Below are 20,345 nucleotides of genomic sequence, written 5' to 3'. Positions count from 1 at the left end.
CTTCTTTAGGCAAAAGGGTTGCAAATAGTATCAGAAGTAAAGATGAAATCCAGGTTTTGAGAACTGTGACAAACACTTCATCTTGCTCCAAAGGCTGAGAGGTTGGCTGATATATATACTTGGTGGTTATACAGTCAGGTATAAATGGATCCCAGCTATTCAGGGAGAGAATTTGTTTGTATAAACTCTTAGGACATGAGAAGCCCTACTGGGCAGAAATTTGGTCCTAGATGGGAGTGAAGATAATGGCACTCCAAAGGAAACAAGTCCTACACGTGTTTTCGGAATAGTAATAGCCAATATCATTCGCAGGGCAGCCCCAAGCTCCTAGGTGACTGCAGGTGTCATGAGAATGGAGACAGAAGGAACTCTTCTGCAGAAGTATTCTACCTTAACTTCATCATTCCTGCCTCCACCAGAGAGGCTTCCTTGATCTTTTGTCCTGGGTCCCATCTCTGGCTTTTTAATTAATAAGCTTCGACTTTGACCATTCCAGAGTCCTGGGTATTGGGTAAAGACTTGGTCTACCTCTTACTTTGAGTCTTTCTACAGTAGTGCAACCTGAGCAAACAATTGCAAAAACAGTTTTCACATAACCCAGGACCAGAAATAGGTAAGTTCACAGTTTTTTCAGATGTCAAATGAAGAAAGTTGATTTCTTCTGAATAAATTATCTTTGTCCCTTACTATTTTCCTCTCTCTTACTATTCAGTACTTCACCTCAGAAACCACAAACTTGTTTTGTGAGAGATGGGCATCTTGTGGGACTGAACTGGATGATTAAAATTCTACAGGCAACTTTTGCACACCTGCTCTCATGTCTGGGTTCCTGATGGTCCATAAAGAGCTGACAATTTAATTCTTGCTGTGCTTTAATAACCTCAGCCACGCATTTAGCAAAACTTGTTTTGAGTTTCTTCTGTGCAACAAAAATGTCAAAATGGTACACTGAAATGGATACAAAGTAGGAAACAGGAGGAGAATGGAGGTTGCATATACTTGAGCCACTGAGCAGGACCAATAATCCTTTGTGGCCTAATACATGTCCCGCTCCATGGGCAATTATTTTCCTCAGAGGAGCTGCCACCAGATGCAATTTTATCTCCAGGACAAATCTCTGTAACCACCCTGAATCAAATCACAAAGAAGGAGAGAGAACAAAGCAAGCCCAGATAAATAGGTCAGGTGGTAAATGCTATGGAGAAGACAGAGAACTAGGGAGTGCTGGGGGAAAGGGTGTGGGTCTTTTATACAGGGCAGCTGGGTGCAACATGAATGAAAAGAAGGAATCTGCAAAGCTCTGGAAGAGTGTCCTAGACAATGAGTAGAAAGGGCCCGGGCAGGAAAAAGTTTACAGGAGTCTGGGGAATAGAGAGGCCAATGTACCCAAAGCATATGGTGACTAAAGAGGAAGTTGCAAAAGATGACACGGAGTGGCAGGTGGGCGCCAGTTCACATAAGGTCTTGGTGAATAGTTTAGATTTTATTCTAAAGACAATGGGAAGCCTTTCAAGAATTTTAAATAGGTATCAACAGGTCTGGCTTATATTTAATACTCTGGCTGCTTGGGAGGGGAATGGATTACTGATTAGAAGGTCTTAAGTGGAAGATGGGTAACATCTTAGAAAGCTAAGTGTAGGCAGGAGATGAAGAGCTTTGTCTAGGAGACAGCACAAGCAGCAAGAAATAGCAAGATTTGGGATATTTAGGAGGTACAGATGACAGGATTTGCCGATGCATTTATATGTGAGAAATGAGAGAACTGAGTTTTTGGTTTATGCAAATGGGTGGAAAGGCGTGCCACTTGCTAAGGTGTAAAAAATGGATGAGAAAAAGTTATGTGAATGGAGAATGATGACGATGAAAGGGGAAACGGAGATAAAAAGCTGAGCGTACGACATGTTCAAGATGCCCATTAGGCATCTGGTCAGAGTAGTCCAGAAGGCAGTTGGATACAAATCTGAAGCCCTGCAAGATGATCAGGACTGGTGACAGAAATCCAGCAGCCATCAGGGCAAGGGACCAAGAGGTAGAAAGCCAAGGACCATGCCTTAGGCGACTTTCAACATTCACAGCCAAGATGGAACAACCAGCCCTAGAGACTTAGAGCAGCCTGTGCTGCAGGTGGAAAACAGGCGGGTGCAGTTTCCTTTAACAAAGCCCACGGCATCTCCACCGGAAGGAACTTTTAAAGCCATCTACTTTAGTCATCTAACCCATTTCAGTTTTTAAATCCCCTTTCAATCACAAAAGGATAAAAACACACAAATCAGTTCACATGATAACTACACTATCCTAACCCATTTACCATGATCTCTCTATCATCTTCCTAATAGGAGTTCAGGCCAAATGGGGGCTGCAGTATTCCAATTTGGCAGGTTTTCATGGATAAATCTTAATACTATTATGTGTGGGCATACGTCAAACTAAGAAAAATCTGAACTCTGAATAAGCTGCTTTTTAATTAAACACATGTCTCTAGAGACAAAAGGATAAGGCTAAAAGCTTTAGGACAGAGGATTACTTAAAAATGATAAAGTAAACACGACATGCAGTATATGATGTAATCTAATTTCAATTTCATTCTGTATAAATGGCTAATAAAATACATGACAGATATCTTTACCAGGAAAATTAGTTGCAGGAGGGGATTATTCTGTTGCAGTATTCCATAAGAGTAACAAAGATTTATCCTTCATATGACAAGGTGACCTGCAAACTTTTACAGGGAGTAATTTGAAACTGTGAAACTATACCCAAAGATGACAAATACTTTATTATTACCGGGCAGGAGCCATGGGACAAAGTACCAATGGAATTCTACTGTTGAGGACTGTGTTCCTCTGAATACCTTTTGAGGATGGACTGAAAGAGGCCACATCACCAGTTGTTTTAAGAATTCCAGATATAGGGGCACCTGGGTGGCTCAGTTGGTTAAGCGTCCGACTTCCACTCAGGTCATGATCTCACGGCCTAGGGGTTCGAGCTCTGCCTCAGGCTCTGTGCTGACAGCTCAGAGCCTGGAGCCTGCTTCAGATTCTTTGTCTCCCTCCCTCTCCGCCCCTCCCACGCTCATGCTCGCGCTCTCTCTCTCTCTCTCTCTCTCTCTCTCAAAAATAAACATTAAAAAATTTTTTAAGAATTCCAGATATACAGAAGGCTGAATTTGATTACAGATCTAGGTATTATGGGAAATGAGACTTGTACTCTCCTCTCTTTTCTCTTAGCAAATCATAATCACTTGAAAATCTCCACATTCAATTACAAATATTTGTTGCCTGCAGGATTTTACTTCTGGGTTGCAATGCATCCCAATTATAACAGAATTAGTTACAGTCTTTTGTTTTCTTGTTTTTTTTTTTTTTTTTTTTTTTTGAGAGAGAGCGAGAGAGAGGAGAGTGTGTGCATGTGTGTGCACAAGAGCAAGCAGGGGAGGAGCAGAGGGAGAGGGAGAGAATCCCATGCACATTCCACACTCAGAGTAAAGCCTGACATGGGGCTTGATCCCACGACCACAAACAAGATCATGACCGGAGCTGAAACCAAGTGGGAGAAGCTTAACTGAATGAGCCACCCAGGTGCCCCAGTTACAGTCTTTTTTGCACTTATTGTTGGGGATACTAATGATCATTATGTGAAATCTTTCACATAAATGTGAAATCTTTTATTTATAAAACTACAATCTATTTTCCTTTATAATTATGCCTTTATTCTCCCAAACCAATTAAATTTCCTTTGGCCAATATTTACAATATATTCCTTATAACAATATTTATAATATATTTCTTATAATTTACATTTATGCTTAAAGTAACATAATAAACATCCTTTATTGTTGTGAAATTAACTATATTCCATTTGCTACCTGATTTCAAGCTAAGAGATTGTTACTCTACAAACGAAAATTTACTTAGGACTTTCAGGGGAGAAACCATCTTAAACAGTCTTCTGCTTAAGTGACACTCTGGATTAACTAACAGTTCATTCTCTCAATCATAGGTCAGCAAGCTATGGCCAGTGGATTAAATCTAGCCCAAGGGCTGGATGTGGTCAATAAAGTTTGATTGCAACATAACCACACCCAACTGCTTACTTATCTATGACTGCTTTTGCACTACGGTAATTGCGACAGAGACCATATGACTCACAAGGCCTTAAGTATTTACTATCTAGTCCCTTTCAGAAAAAGTTTGTCTACTTCTGCTCCGAAGCACAGTGACCAAGACCACTGTGAACACACACAGCCAGCAGGTGCTCTTTAATACTCTTGTACATTTTTTCTCCAACAATTCATCTATATGTTTCCCAGCCGATTGTAAAATATGTGCAATTTGTATTTATTATAAATTTATTAAATATTATAAATCTACTAAAATAGGTATTAAAGGAGCCTGGGTGGTATAATAGGTGACTGGGTGGCACCTAAGGGTTCAACTTTGGCTCTGGTCATGATCTCACAGTTCATGGGTTTGAGCCCCACATCGAGCTCCACGCTGATAGCTCAGAGCCTGGAGCCTGCCTTGGATTCTGTCTGTCTGTCTGTCTGTGTCTCTCTCTCAGTCCCTCCCCTACTCATGCTCTGTCTCTTTCAAAAATAAATAATAAACATTAACAAAATTAAAAAAAAAAGATTTAAGAGTAAACAAAATTGATACCAAATTAGGCAAAAGTTGTGCCAAATGCAACATTGTGAAAACACTAAATATCCAGAGCATTTTTGTTCCACATTAAAGATCTCAGAAATAGAAACCACAACTACCCAGTAGATAAGCTTTGTACAAAAGAAGACTACTCAGAGCTCTATGAAAAGAAAAATCATAATATTGTAAGACTGGAAAGTATAAGTGCATTGGTATGCTTTACATTAATACTTAAGGCATGCTTTCATCATATTTTACTTTTTTCTTTTTTTAAATATAAAATGTGGCATACTTACGGAAAAGTGTGAAACATATATACTGCTTTTAAAGTCTCCAAATTCCTCTCCTAAATCACCTCATCCCTTCTCCCTAGAGATAACTGTATTTGCAGTACCCACAAATGTCTAAACCTTGTTTGGTATACTAGATTCAAATATTTCCAGTTGAACTAATACTTGGTTAACAACTGAGCCATCATTTTCTTCATTATATTACCTTCGATAAACTTTAGAGGTCTGATAGCTTACATTGTTAGTTTGAATTTGATCAAGTTCATTTACATACTAAATTTATAGAAGTGTTGTTTGCAGGGTAGAGTTCATCACAAAATTAAGTTAATAATTGCAACAAAGCACAACGGAGAATTTAAGATTAAAAATAAATTCCAGAAGAAATCCAATAGCTATTACTTAGAAATAGAATGCTTCCACATCGATAGCCACTTCTCAGAGAGACAGAGACAAAGGTATATTAATTCAAACTAACAGTGGTAGGTGAAGGTGAAGTTTATAAAAAATAGACAAATTGGAATTATTAAATATATTTGTAAAAAAACATTATATTATCTTCAAATACACAGAAAAGACTTGAACTAGTCTATCAAAGTGTTACATTAGATTTTTTAGAACTGTAGTAATTAATAAAAGAGGATTCCATTGAATAGGGTTTCAAACAGTACATGTGAAAAGTGATTAATCTGAAGTGCCTAAAAATATGTTATTCTTTAATTTACAACACTTTTTTAAAGGTTTATTTACTTAAGTAATCTCTACATTCAATGTGGGGCTCGAATGCACAACCATGAGGTCAAGAATCGCATGCTCTTCGGACTGAGCCAGCCAGGCGGCCCTTTCATTTACATAATTAATTTGAACTCTAAAGAAGCATTTTGGGGGCACCTGGCTGGCTCAGTCGGTTGGCTGGGCATAACTCTTGATCTTGGCTCAAATCGTGATCTCACAGCTTGTGGGACAGAGTTCTAAGATTTGGCTCTGCACTGGCAGCACAGAGCCTGCTTGGGATTCTCTCTCTGTCCCTCCACTTCCTCTGTGCACTCTCTCTCAAAATTAAAAAAAAAAGCATTTTGCTAACCAAAAATAAGTATACTTCCAAATTAACAGGCTCTAAATTCAAGAAGTTTTAGAATACCCTGTTTGTTGCAAGGGGAAAACACTTAACTCTGATGGAGCCATCAGAGTCACATTACCCCAAGCCAGTGATCAATTTTAGCATCATTACTGGTGGTTTAATCAGATGTTGTTACGTATCTATGTAAGACACAGCAACATAACCTACAGTGTAATCTGCTGCAAAGTGCTTAACTTGAATTTATCAAGCCTTTATATAACATTTACTTTGTAGGAAATGCAGGGAATAGAGAAACAGGTTAACTGACACCATAACGAATGGACACAAATCCAGAAGCTGAGGTGTTCTGAGGAACAACTGTCCATGTCTCCTCAATAGGGGCTTTGTTAGATTAAAAAAAAAAAAAAAACAAAAACCAAAGGAACACATCACCCAGATGCAATGTGTGATCCTAAATTTGGTCTAGGCTAGACACACTAGCTATAAAATGTTTTTGGGGGGGTCTAGGAATATGGTCTGGCCATTAGAGGAGTTAAAATTTTCCTAAACGGAAAATTTTCTGAAATGGATAGATGGAGATTACTGAAAAAAGTAGGTTAAAAAGCCGTATAAAAAATATGCTTTCATACTCTTCTGGTATAAAAATGTGTATGTGGACACAAAAAAAGTCTACATTTTAGCAGTGATGATCTGGGGTGGTAAGAATGTGATCATGCTATTTTTGCATGTAATTTTTTCTAATTTTCTACAAAGTACATGTACTAATTCTGTAATAATAAGAGACTGTTTCAAAATACAAATTCTATGGGAAATGTGTATGACTGTTTTATACCAATAGATCCATTCATCATGGTCTAGCGTAGGAAATTAATAAGAGAAGAGACATATTATTGACACAAATAGAACGAAGGGAGGAATATATAAAAAAGGTCTCAACTTGAATTCTTAATTATTTACAATGCTTTGATTCAGTAAAGATACATTTAGCATCTTCCATGTCATTTCATATATAAAATGTTATGCATTAAAAATGTCTTGACTTTTTCCTCACTAGAGGTATTCACAACTCTTCCAATAATTATTAGATAGCTCACTATAAAAGTGATTTTGCTACATAAGCTCGCAAAGCATAAAGGATTCTAGATGCCTCTGCATAATCATCATTCTGTTTCTTTTTCATCAGTAAGGGTCAAGCTTAATGGTTTTTAGGATCACCACTATATATGCAAATTGCATTCCTACAAAATAAGCAGCCATTTTGGAACATATACATTCACACTCTGCCTCAAAGATGAGTCAATGAATGCATAATTTTTACTGAGAGGATTCAACTTCAGTTGAATATGACAACAAACCCATTTCTTATTTCTTTCAAAATTCGTAATGAAGTTGTATTATTTGAGAATTACTCACAATTTATTATTTTTTTGAAAGTCGGGGGGGGAGGGACAGAGAGAGAAAGAAAGAGAGAGAGGGGGAGTGAGGGGGAGTGAGGGAGAGAGAGGGAGAGTGAGGGAGAGAGAGGGAGAGAGAGGGAGAGAGAGGGAGAGAGAGGGAGAGAGAGGGAGAGAGAGAGAACGAATTCCAAGCAGGCTCTGTCCGCACTGTCAGTGCAGAGCCCAATGTGGGGCTCAAACCCAAGATCTGTGAGATTATGACCTGAGTTGAAGTTGGATGCTTTAACCAACTGAGCAAGCCAGGCACCCTGAGAATTACTCACATTTTAAATTTAAGGCTGATCTTTTATTTTTTAAAAAAAAAATTTTTTAACGTTTATTTATTTTTGAGACAGAGAGAGACAGAGCATGAACAGTTGAGGAGCAGAGAGAGAGGGAGACACAGAATCTGAAACAGGCTCCAGGCTCTGAGCTGTCAGCACAGAGCCCGACGCGGGGCTCGAACTCACGGACCGTGAGATCATGACCTGAGCCGAAGTCGGACGCCCAACTGACCAAGCCACCCAGGCGCCCCAAGGCTGATCTTTTAAAAGTCCATCCTTTCTTAAAATTGAAAATTACCTGATATATTTAACCATTACTTATTTACATCAGAGTTAATTAGTTTGGAGGTTAAATGTCTGAGTTTGAAGCCTATCATACCTCCTAACTGTGTAACCTTCGACAAGCTATCTGGCCTAAGCCTCAATGCTTTAATCTATAAAATGTAGAAAATAGTATTTACCTCATGAGGTTTGTGATGAATTGGTGAGATTATGTGTAGAAACCTGCCTGTCACAGACTAAGAGCTCTATAAATATCCACGACAGTGACTGTCGCAGACTGAATCTGGAGTTCTCTCCCGTCCCTCAAGAGAGCGGATGCAGAATTGAATACGAGAGGCTAATGTCCGGTTGGGGACAAGAGCCCTGAACAGGGGTTTCGGCTCTGTATTTACTGAGCTCGCAAGATATTACCCACATGGTGAACATGAGAAAACAAGACCTTACACACGTGGACACGGAGAAAACAATCAGACAGCAATCATTAACTTGTGTAAGAAGCAAAGGGTCTGGGGGGCAAGTGGGGTTTGTGATCAAAGTACAATATAGTACATTGGTGTCGGATGGAAAGTACTCATGATCCCGTTACAATATCTCGGCAGCTAACCTTGGGCGTTTTTCACCCCGTGGTGGCAGCTTTCCACCCTAAGCTTTTTTCTAACCCATTTATGTAAGTAGAACCTATTTCCCCACAAGTGAATGTGACTTTCCTGAAATGTTAATCCTGTCCTATACATGCCCATAGTACTGAGAATGCTACCGCACATCGCCACACAGATGGCCGATGGCTATCTCAATCTTACTATATGTAACAGAACTAGGGCTCCCTGCCCTTCAACCCACTTCTCTCCAGGGTCCCCAACTCAGTAAAAAGCACCATTGTTAACCTAGTTACTCAGGACCTGAACCTGGAGTCCTGTTTATCCTTCTTTCCAACTACTATATCAAATTCTTACTAGCTCTACTTTCAATATATTTTGAATCCAACCAACTACTCACAGGTTTACTGCTACTATGCCAGTCCAAGTCAGCACCATCTCTAGCCTGGACAATGGCAAAAGATTCTAGATACAGCTCGCTGTTTTCACTCTTGTCTTCCTCACCCGCCTCAGTCTGCTTTCCACCCAGATGCCAGAATGAGTCTTCAAAATGTCAACTATGTGATGTCACTTCCCTGAGTAAAACCCTTCAATGGCTTCCCGCCACACTTAGAACACAATCTAAACCCCTTTTCCTGTCCAAAAGACCCTAAGTAATTGGGTTTCTGTCTACATTCTCTTCCAGAACCTTCCTCCTCACTTACTCCGTTGTTTGCTATTCCTTGAGCATCTTCAGCTTGCCAAACAAGTCACTGCCTCTATACCTTGAGCCTTACCAGTCCTTCTGTATGAGGGATTCCTTCCCCATATAGGCAGAGGGCTCTCCAGCTCACTTCTCTGCTCAAATACCAGGCTTTTCCTGAATACCATCAAAAGAAGTAGACTGATGGTGGTTTTATTAATGGCACTGTCACTACTATATAATGTGTGTGTGCATGTAAATATGTTTATGAGCTGACTCCTTAATGACTACATAAACTCCATGAAGACAGGGACTTTTGTTTTGTTCATTGCTGGATCCCCGCTGTCAAGAAGAGTGCTTGGTACCCTGCAGGTGTTAAAGAAATACTTTTCAATATATGGAGACCTTTCCTTGCGTTAAACTCATTTGGGCCTAGCCAAGTACTCCAAAAATAAGCCCTAAACCAAAAAAATAAGCAAGTGGAATAGTTACAAAGAATTAGCTCTATATTCTATATACTTTGCAGAATTCTTACAAATCTAAGTTTGAAAACAGGGGCCATAAAATCATTCATTTTTATTCAGAAAACCTAGAAGTCTAGAAGAAAAAAAATTCCTTTCATCAGAGTGCCATAAGAAAATTAATTACTTGATTAAAATACTTGTAAGAAAGGAAGAGAAAAAAGTTTTTCCTGGTTTTATTACTAAAGGGTTCTGTATAAAGAAATTATGACAGTAGGAGATAAAACTGCTTTTAGACTCAAATTGAAAAAAGAAAAGGCACATCAGGGGTGGCTGGGTGGCTCAGTCGGTTAAGCATCTGACAGTGCAGAGCTCGCCTGGGATTCTCTTTCTCTCCCTCTCTCGAAGGTGTCTGCCCCTCTCCTGCTTGCTCACTCCCCAAAATAAACAAACTTCATATATATATATATATATATATATATATATATATATATATATATATATATATAAAAAGTACATCAGTGTTAATAAACTAAAAAAAATAATTCCCTTACTTAGCAATTCTTTTGCAGAAGTCCCAAACTGTGGCTCTAAAATAGCTAACTCCATGAGACTTAAATTGAAATAAATAAAGTTGCTTTAACCTATTGTAGATCTACTAGGAGCCATAGGAAAAATTTTTATCATCTTTAAATTGTTGAATTCAATCAATACAAAGCAGCACATGAATAAAGTTCCCAGCAGGAAACTCTGTGAACCTCTATCAGTTCATCTGTGCTTTTCTTACGACATCGTTTTTTTTCTTTTATTTGAAGATATGTGTGTTTTTAGACTGGGATTTCTGTCTGTGTCACCTCTGTGGTCTCCTACAGTGTTGGCACAGTGACCGTGCTACTCAGCGCAGGTTTTCTGAATGAAAGCATGATGCAGATGGGAAGTCACAGCAGTAATCACTGCATGAACCTAACAGTGCATATAGACTTAGAGGGTTTGGAATGAGCCCCATTACCGCTTTTCATAGCATATCCTCAGATGGAAAGTATAGCGTTAGATAAATTTATAAACGTGGTTTCTCTCCACTCTATTTTGCTTACAGTATTTACCACAACTAGTAACAAAGCTATCATGCGTGTCGTCATTTGCTTAGTATCTGTATTTTCCACTTTCCATTCCTGAAGAAGTGTATATGCTTGGGGGTGGGGAATGGGTAAAAATAGGTGATAGAAATTAAGGAATGCACTTGTAATGAGCACAGAGTGGTGTACGGAACTGTTAAATCATAATACCATACACTTTAAATTAATAGAATATTGTACGTTAACTTGAATTAAAATAAAAACTTAAAAAAGGAAAAACAAGTGTATATGTTTGTCAAAGCCTCAGCATCTCACAATAGTGGGGCCCAAGAAATGTATTTTTTTTTTAATGTTTATTTATTTTTCAGGAGGAGAGAGACAGAGTGTGAGCGAGTAAAGGACAGAGAGAGAGGGAGACACGGAATCTGAAGCAGGCTCCAGGCTCTGAGCTGTCAGCACATAGCCCGATGCGGGGCTCGAACCCATGAACCATGAGATCATGACTTGAGCCGAAGTTGGACGCTTAACCAACTGACCCACCCAGGCGCCCTAATAACCAAGAAATGTATTTGGAATCAACGAATGCATTTAGGGTTGTGCCATCGCATAATTTAAAGATGAGTAGGTCCCCTTCCCAGCTGAGTTTACCAGGCATTCATAGCTTCACAGAACTTAATAATTTGCTTTCTATTCGTTTTGGGATGCACACTTTTTCACATGCATCTTAGAATCGACATGTACAGTTTAACTGGCAGCATTTTTTCCTTCTAAGTATTACATAAAATAACACCGGTTTCAGAAATGACGGTATTTCAATTGCTAATTACATCTCAATATGGAAAACATAGGGGTGCCTGGCTGGCTCAGTTGGAAGAGTGAATGACTCTCTTTTTTTTTTTTTTTTAAGTTTATTTATTTATTTTGACAGAGAGAGAGATGGAGAGAGAAAATCCCAAGCAGGCTCTGTGCTGATGCAGAGCCTGATGCTGGGCTCAAACTCACAAACCATGAGATCATGACCCGAGCCAAACTGGAGAGTCAGACACTTAACCAACTGAGCCATCCAGGCGCCCTGAAAGAGTGAGTGATCACTCTCGTTAGTGATCAAGTCCCACATTGGGCGTACGGGCGTAGAGATCACTAAAAAAAATAAATAAGTTCAAAAAAGTTAAAAAAAAAATATGGAAAACATAAAAATTTCAAGTACTTACGTCAATTAAATCTGAAAGATCATGAATATAATACTTGAAAACCGAGGCATTGGTTGCTTCAAGGGTTAAGAGATACTCATTCCGTGCCTTAATTGATTTTAGTTTATTTTCCGAATACTTTGCTTGTCTCTGGAAATGAAGAAGGTCCAGGTATTGGGAAAGAGAACAAAGTCACTTAGTCACAGAAACATACATGACTTTCTATTAATTTGAACAATGTATTCTACATATACAAATGAACTTTGAAGTCCTCTGAGAAAAGTACATTTTGAAACTGATTTAAAGAACTAAAAGTACCCAAGTATGTATTTGAGCTTCAGGACCATTTGCAATGAAATCTCTTTGTTAATATTCAAGTTCTCCACATTGTGTACTGAATACTTGGCATTCAATACTAAATGATGCCCAGCTGTTATTACATGATTTTTATATTTTTAAAAAATTTTTCATTCCTGTTGGAGGAAATGTGTGTCATTTCACAATTTATAATGTGTGTCTATCAGTTACTACAACTGTCACCTCAATGAGGTTCTTAGTACTGTCACCTCAAGTGAGGACAGAAAGGCTCTGTAATGTTTTTACTTACTTTTTCTTTCATTTTCTCAATTTTCTTTACAGAGCTTCGCCGCTGATGTCTCTCTTCTAGTCTAATATGAAAGACCGGGTCACCGGATCTTCCAATTTGCTTTTCTTCTTGTTTCTCAGCCTCTTTCAGCTTGCTCTCTGCACTGATGCTCTCTGCATGATACATATGGTATGTTTTCATCACCTGTGAAAATGTGACCCAAATTGTTACAAGATGCCTGTCTATAACTCAGAGAGTGAATGGAAGCCATTATATGAGGAATACGTTAAAAATATCACCTTCCAACTGGCAGGGGGAGAGCCAGATTGCTAGTCAAACAGATGAATTATGGACGATTGCGTCTACATAAAGCAAGGAGAAATATGCAAATTCACCTGCCAGGAAGAGGCACTTAGGGGATAGGCTTTGATGAAAAAGTGATTTACAGAGTCTTACACATGCTTTCAGTGCACTTGAAAAGTTCCCTTAAGCTTAAAAGTCTTCTCTAAAATCTCTGCATTATTAATCTGCAGAATAAACCATTATTCATGGATAAATTTTACCCCAACCTTGGAATTATAAAAAACTCCAAATTAGCACAGATTTTACTAAACAGTTTTTTTGTATAAAATCTACTTGTCAAAATACAAAATGGAAATATTAAAGTTCGTACATACATAGTTAAAAATAATTGTTTTTCTGACCACAAATACTTTATGTTCAATGCAGAAAACATATGACACAAAAAAGAAAATATAAAAAGCACACAGAGATAACCACTGTTAAGATTTTTGGTCCAGCCACTTGGGTCTTTTTCCTATGAAAACACACAGACACACACACTTCTTTACTTGAAAATGACACGTTTCTCCTTTTAAAACATTTGTACCATACTGTGTTAACAATTTTTAATCTTCTATATCCTCTTTTCATTTGACAGATCAGAACACTTTTCTATAACACTAAATGTTCTTCTAAAAATATTTTTAAGGACTGTATAATATTTTTTTATATGACTGGGACACAGCTTGACTAATTTCCAATTGTTGAACATTTTAGGATATTTCAACTTTTTGCTTTATAAAGAAAGCTGTGCTGAAACCCTTTATATGTATCCTATTTCTTGTTTTATAAATGATACACCTAAGTTGCATTTTAATAACTTTAGGAATATATAGAAAATAAAGTTTTTAATGTATCCTTTCCATGTATGTTGTAAACTTACACAAACAATTCTCAACTAAAATTTTTGTTAAAATAAAATTTGAATCTTTAAACATTTTGATTATATTAGTTACAGAAATATTTATGCACAAAATTATATTTCCTATGGTACATTTTCAGAGAATTACAGTTAGACAATCTGCACATTTTGGAAGTTTTGACACAAACTTCCTATTTAATACTCTGCCAATCTGAAAAAAAGTGATCTGTATAGTTATTTTCCAAAGCATTTAGAAAACAGAGATGCTTAACAAACATTTTCTCAAGTAATAAATAAGTATATTTACTCTTATAGTATCTATTATATCTGTATATAATCCTTGTTTTTTTAGATTTTCAAAGATTTTACCTAAAAATCACAGTTTTCCAATATAATTTCAATCTGCTATTTATAAGTAGAGTCAGACGTCTGGGCCAATTCTGAAACTTGTTGACTTTAAGCACATTTATACTCCTTAAAAGAAACAACATATCACAGTAGGACTCCAATGCCATGGACATATCAAGGAACATACCAGAATTTAGCACCCAATTATCCGTGGTGGCACTTTTCCATAAATTATGTCAAATTTGCATCCACATAAAATAGATTTTATTTCATTCATAAATAACCAGAAGTTATTCAGAGCCACCTTTATAACTAAAATGTAGTTGTTAAGAAGAGATTTAAAGAGATTTTGAAGTAAGGAACTTGATATTTTTTTCATCTCAAAAGATGAATCTTAAAATAGTTTGGGAACCGGAAGCCTCACCGCAATATATTTACTTAGGTTGAAGCACATGAAATTGCTGTTTCGGTAGGTTATATAGAAGGTAGGAAGTCAGCACTTTCTTATGGTTCAACTTAATACATACTTCCAAGGTGACTTTTTGAAAAGGAAAACATGGGGTTAATGAAGAGTTTTTACTTATTTTCATAAAATCTGATAATGTCTTTCCTTAAAAAGGTAAGCTAGCAAATCACATTACAGGCATTGTTGAACAAGAACAAAGTAAGGGCTGAAATACAAAGCATGGCAGCTTTCTCTGAGCTGTGTGTAATTGCAAAGTTGTCTGTTTTTAGTAATTACCAAACCTGCCCAGGAAAAGTTTCGTTGGTTACTCCAGTTTAAAAGAAAAATAAAATAGCATTAAGAAGCAGCTGGGCAGCTGGGGAATGAAAAGGGAGTGACCCTACAGCTGGGCAAACAGCGAGGTCAATGAATTTACTACACACCTTGCATTTCTAGGCTTGGCTCTGTTTGTATACCCTGCCTGAAGCAAACCCACACACCATTTGGGTCCTGGTTCCAATTACATCTTTAAAGAGAGGGTGAAAAAAAAATCTCTCTCTCTCACACACACACACACGCACACACACATGCGCGCGCGCACACACACACACACACACACACACACACACACACGCACAGTTGCTTAGCTGACTGTATTCTTCTTGCTAATACCCAGGAAGAAATGAGAACATATGACTTCCATCATAGATAGATGAAAAGGCATTCCACACAGCCCCGGGTAGCTGAGAATTATTTATTTTAAAAACATCCTGAAGAAAAGACTTGAACTCTTGCTTTATTTAGATGCTGAGGACCAGCGTAACCAAGTGATTTGCAGAAACTAAGCCTTATGAACTAAGGACACTGAGCTGGCTGCCAGCATGGTGATACTTATAAACTAGCCTGGGTTAAAAGAAAAACATTCTCTTTTTAAAAAAATGTTTATTTATTTATTTTGAGGGGGTGGGGAGAGAGAGACCAAGAGACCAAGAATCCCAAGCAGGCTCCCCACTGTCAGTGTGGAGCCTGATGAGGGACTTGATCCGACAAAGCATAAGATCGTGACCTGTGCCGAAATGAAGAGTCAGAGGCTTAACTGAGTGAGCTACCAAGAAGCCCCAAAAAGGAAAACATTCTTGACCTAAGACTAGCAAGAAAAGGGTGTAAATATCCCATCATAACGTGGTTCAGTACAATAGCTGAGGGTTTTCTACCTAGTTTGATGGTAATTTCCAGAAGGAAATTTCTTTGTTCAGTTTTCCAATGTGACTTAGGGTTTCCACTATTTTCTAAAATGTTAGCAATGACAATGAATGAATTTTAAAAGTTGGGGAGAAAAACACTAAAAGCTTTTTAGAACTCTAATTGCAGATAATGAATGCAAGTACAAACTGCATTATTTAAAATGTAAGCTGTTGGCAGCAGTTAAATGTGTTTTGTATTTAAAATAAAATAAGACAGTTTTCTCTTTTTCAAAGAAGTAGAAGAAAGCTTTTATTTTTCAAAGGTGCCTTTTTTTTTACACATACTGCAAAGAAAATAATAGCTTCTCCATAAGCTTCATGCAAACACAAGTATTTGCATACCAAATGACATGATAGTCATATACCATTTAAATGTACTCCAGTAACATATTTTCCTCTTTGAATTCTTCTCTACTAAAACCTCCTGCATAATTCTCCGTTGAACACACTCAATTTGTCTTTCCTAATCCATCTCTTCTTAACTGTAGAAGAGTATCGTCAAACAGAAAGTGACCATATCATGGATTTCTTTGTACTTGTGAAATCCTATGCAAAAACTTTTGCACAGAAGCTATTAATATTTTTTTTCCTTATTGACAGAGTCATATAATGTATCCTACACTCCTCTTGTACTTTAAGTCAAAATAATTAAAATATCTATGGTAAATTTTAATATTTAGGGTCATGAAATCATTATGTATCTGAAAAGTAGCCATGTGTTTGGAGAGGATCAGTGGATTAAGGCTTTATTACTTTCTGACTTGTGGCACAGAAGTGAGGAGACATGGTTCCGGGAATGGATCTACCAGTTACCAGGTACAGGGAATTTATTTTACACTTCTGCTCACCTTACAAGGTCATTGTGGACACTCAATTGTGTGTTCCTAGGTGTGTGTGTGTGTGTGTGTGTGTGTGTGTGTGTGTGTAACAAACTTTACTGAGTACTTACAATATGTCTGTGTACATATATAATATACACCATTAACATATATGTGTAAAATGCATATATTTAGGGAAGAAGCATTATGTAATGCTTCCTATGTGCCAGACACCATTCTGAGCATTTTATAAATAATAGCTTATTTAGTCTTTGTAAAAACACTTAGGAGGTATGTACCTTTATTCTCTGTTATACAGAAGACACAAGAAAGGCAAAGAAAGGTTAATTAACTTGCCCAAGGTCACACAGCTGGCAAGTGGCAGCAACAGTTGAGACCTTGACAGTCTGATTCCAGATTTGGTGTTCTAGACTGCTATGTTGTAAACTTTGGTAACTCTAAAACACTGTACAAATGGAAGTCCTCTTTACCTGGGGGATAGAGCTATTCTTGGTTATATTTAGGAATAGTGGAAAAGAAGGGCTGACAGATAATTATTCATTCACTATTTGCTTGGTGCTTATTATCCATAAGGCAACGATACCTGTAACTTTAAAGATTTGGTTTCCTACTTCTTTTTTTTTTTAATGTTTATTTATTTTTGAGAGACAGTGCATGCATGCACATGGAGTAGAGGCAGAGAGAGGTGGACAGAGGGTCCAAAGTGGGCTCCGTGCTGACAGCAGAGAGCCTAACGTGGGGCTCAAATTCATGAACCGTGAGATCATGACCTGAACCAAGGTTGGATGCTCAACCAACTAAGCCACCCAGGCGTCCCTTGGTTTCCTTCCTCTAAGAGTTTAAATTTTTGGAGATTAAAAAATGGGGCTTGGAGATTCTGATGGACATGGATGAAGGGAGAAGACATTCAAGCTGGAAGGATAGTACCAGCAAAGGTATGTGGGGTAAGGGTAAAGGTATGTAGGTAAGGTGGACATAAGTAAATTATGACTTCAAGGAGGGGATTTAGGGAAGGGCTTGAAAAGTGGATGATTGGGTGAGGGAGCCAGAGGATAAGAATGCAGAAGTTGTCACAGGCCAGATTAGGAGAGCCTTGAAACCTCAACCAAAAAGTTTTAAATGGACTCTAGGGGTTCATGAATCCACAGAGCTATAAATAGCATGATCAAAGCAGTATTTCAGCAATAATCTCATGAAGATATGCAAGATGGTGTGGGGTGTGAAGTAACCTCATTTAGGAGGAATGGAAACAGGAGGAATGGAAAGAAAGAGAATCTAGGATAACAGTTATAGGGCCTTTTCTCTTTTCTCACTCTCTCTGACCTTTTCTCAGACTTGTCATGTCTCCTTCCACATGGAGGACCTCCCAGTGTAGTCCTAACACCAGCCCAAGTACCACTCTGTACACTATTCTGAGTCAATCACTTAAAGCTCCCTCCTGAGAATGTGCACACTTTCCTGCCACTGTGGTCTCCTCCCAAGCCAATCCCACTGCCTGCCATATCCTCCCCCAGCACCTCGACCTAACCTTTTGACTCATCCTCTAAGGCAAGCTCAGATTTCACCTACTGCTATGTGTTCCCTGGTTCCCCAGCCATGGCCATCTTGTTCTTCCAACTGCCAGGACCTTCTTATTGATAGCACTTCTGACCCTCTGCCATGTGTCATAGACATCTATGTACCCACCCAGTATCATGGACCTAACTTTAGCTAGGGTACCAACAGTGTCCTAGGCACTTTTGGATTCTTAATATTGCTTTTATACAGTGAGAGTAAAATAGGCATTTGGTGAGAAACAAATGAAGGGCAGAAAGCCATTCTGTAGTCAGCTTGTCCATTCATTTGTTCACTTAACAAATATTTACCAAATACCTAGTATGTACCCAGCATTATTCTTCTCCATCTCCAGCATCCTAAATAGCACTGCCAATAAAATCCCTGGGATTGGACTAATGAGATGATAAATAGCTCTAAATCACTGTGAAATATAGTGAGCATTTGGGGTTCATGGCCCCTGAAAAAAGACAGGCATGGTGGCTGGGGTGAGAGGAAATGAAAAGCAGTATGTTAGTGACAATATTTCCTAATTCCATACATAGCCTGCTGGTTTACTAAATCCGTCAATTACTAATGGACGGTTAGTTTCTCTTCTGAGAAACTACATTTTTGGAGTTTCCTTAATATCCTAAGATAAAGGTCTCTTTTCTACAATCAATATACAAGAAGGCTCTAATTGTAACGGAGCTTCTGCAAGTGCCAGACCAACAAAACCACCAAGTTAGGGCCACAGCCTCGGAAGCCCATTCCTGTTGTCTCCCAGCAAGTTCTTGAGTGCATCGGGAATGAAGGACCCCCGGGCCACCCTATGCTGAGCCCCAGCGGCTGTGTTGCAGGGAATCTGGCCCTTCCGGGGGCTGTGCAACCTCAATGGAGGTTATGGCCTCTGCTTGGCCAAGCTGTGTCTCTGGGGGCTTATTTCAGACAGGGGCAGAGGGCAGGAAGTACCTTTAAGAGAGCACTCATTAACAGTGCATGCCAGGATCCTTCCACCTGCAACTTCAAGTCCTCTTGCTCTTTAGAATCCTGAGCCAACCTTGGTGTTGAATAGTCTCTGGAGCCAGGCCCCACTGGATCCGAGCTCCTGTGCCTCCATTTACTAGCCAGCAAGTTTCTTAACTTCCTTGGGCCCTAGTTCCCCCCTGAGGTAAAATGGGGATTAAATGATAGAATGCAGGGAAGCACCTAACAGAGTGGATAGTTTTTTGTTTTGTTTTCTAAATACTTATTTTTTGAGAGAATGCAAGCAGGAGAGGGGCAGAGAGAGGGGGACAGAAGATAGGGCACTGGCTCTGCGCTGACAGGCTGACAGCAGCAAGCCTGATGCGGGGCTCGAACTCATGAACTGTGACATCATGACCTGAGCTGAAGTCAGACGCTCAACCTACTGAGCCATCCAGGCAGCCCAGAGTGGACAGTTCTCATTCTTGACGGTTTCTATGTCCTGACATAGAAGTGAGTGTGCAGGCTCTGGGGCCAGATTGCCTTGCTTCATATTCAGGCTCTAAGCAAAGAGATACAGGCCACCACCTTGAAAAGGCAAAGCAGACCAGATGGAGGCCTTTCCTGGTATTTCATTGTGGAGACCTAGGCTAATCAAAACCTCTTAATAACTAACATACCAATAAGGAGTGCCTAGGAGTTGCCGGCATAGACACTCACATGTTCGTAACACTCATGACGTGAATTCACACTTTGAAAAGGCTTCTAGCCTTTCTATAACGTACATCCCATAATTAGCACCCTTTCAACGTATGCTGACAGTTACTATAAAACTGCATGGATATTAGTCCAGGTTTCAGGAAGCAAAGTATATTGATCTGCATTTATTAATCCTCTGAACAGCTATTGAGTATCGTAAGTCAGGCACTGTGCTAGGCTTTCAGACCAGAGATGAGACACAATCTCTACTCAGTGGGAAGACAAAGTTGTGACTTCAGGGTAGGCCAATGGGCAGTAGGGGGGAGAAAGATTCCTAGGCTTCTTCCTTCCCTCCCCCCCATATCCATACATAACCATAAGAAATGTTTATTTTTCTACTTTAGTACAATGTGCAGCAAACAAACAGTAAGGAATAGGAAAAAGAAAAAAAGAGTCAACTACTCTG

At 38.7% G+C, this 20,345-nt stretch overlaps 1 protein-coding gene across 3 annotated transcripts in view; it reads right to left on the bottom strand.

Annotated features, from left to right (window-relative positions):
- Positions 1-20,345, bottom strand: part of SRGAP1 (SLIT-ROBO Rho GTPase activating protein 1) — a 282,606-nt gene that overhangs the window by 79,804 nt on the left and 182,457 nt on the right. For all 3 annotated transcript variants that reach the window (XM_078449732.2, XM_078449733.2, XM_078449734.2), the window contains exons 5-6: positions 12,623-12,805; positions 12,037-12,165 (exon numbers count right to left, since the gene is read on the bottom strand). In XM_078449732.2, coding sequence (XP_078305858.1) covers positions 12,037-12,165; positions 12,623-12,805 — 312 coding nt within the window. The remainder of the gene's footprint in view (positions 1-12,036; positions 12,166-12,622; positions 12,806-20,345) is intronic.

The sequence above is a fragment of the Panthera onca genome, chromosome B4, assembly GCF_046562875.1.
Source record: "Panthera onca isolate mPanOnc1 chromosome B4, mPanOnc1 haplotype 2, whole genome shotgun sequence".
Lineage (NCBI taxonomy): Eukaryota > Metazoa > Chordata > Mammalia > Carnivora > Felidae > Panthera > Panthera onca.
This window is presented reverse-complemented; position numbering and strand designations above follow the sequence as displayed.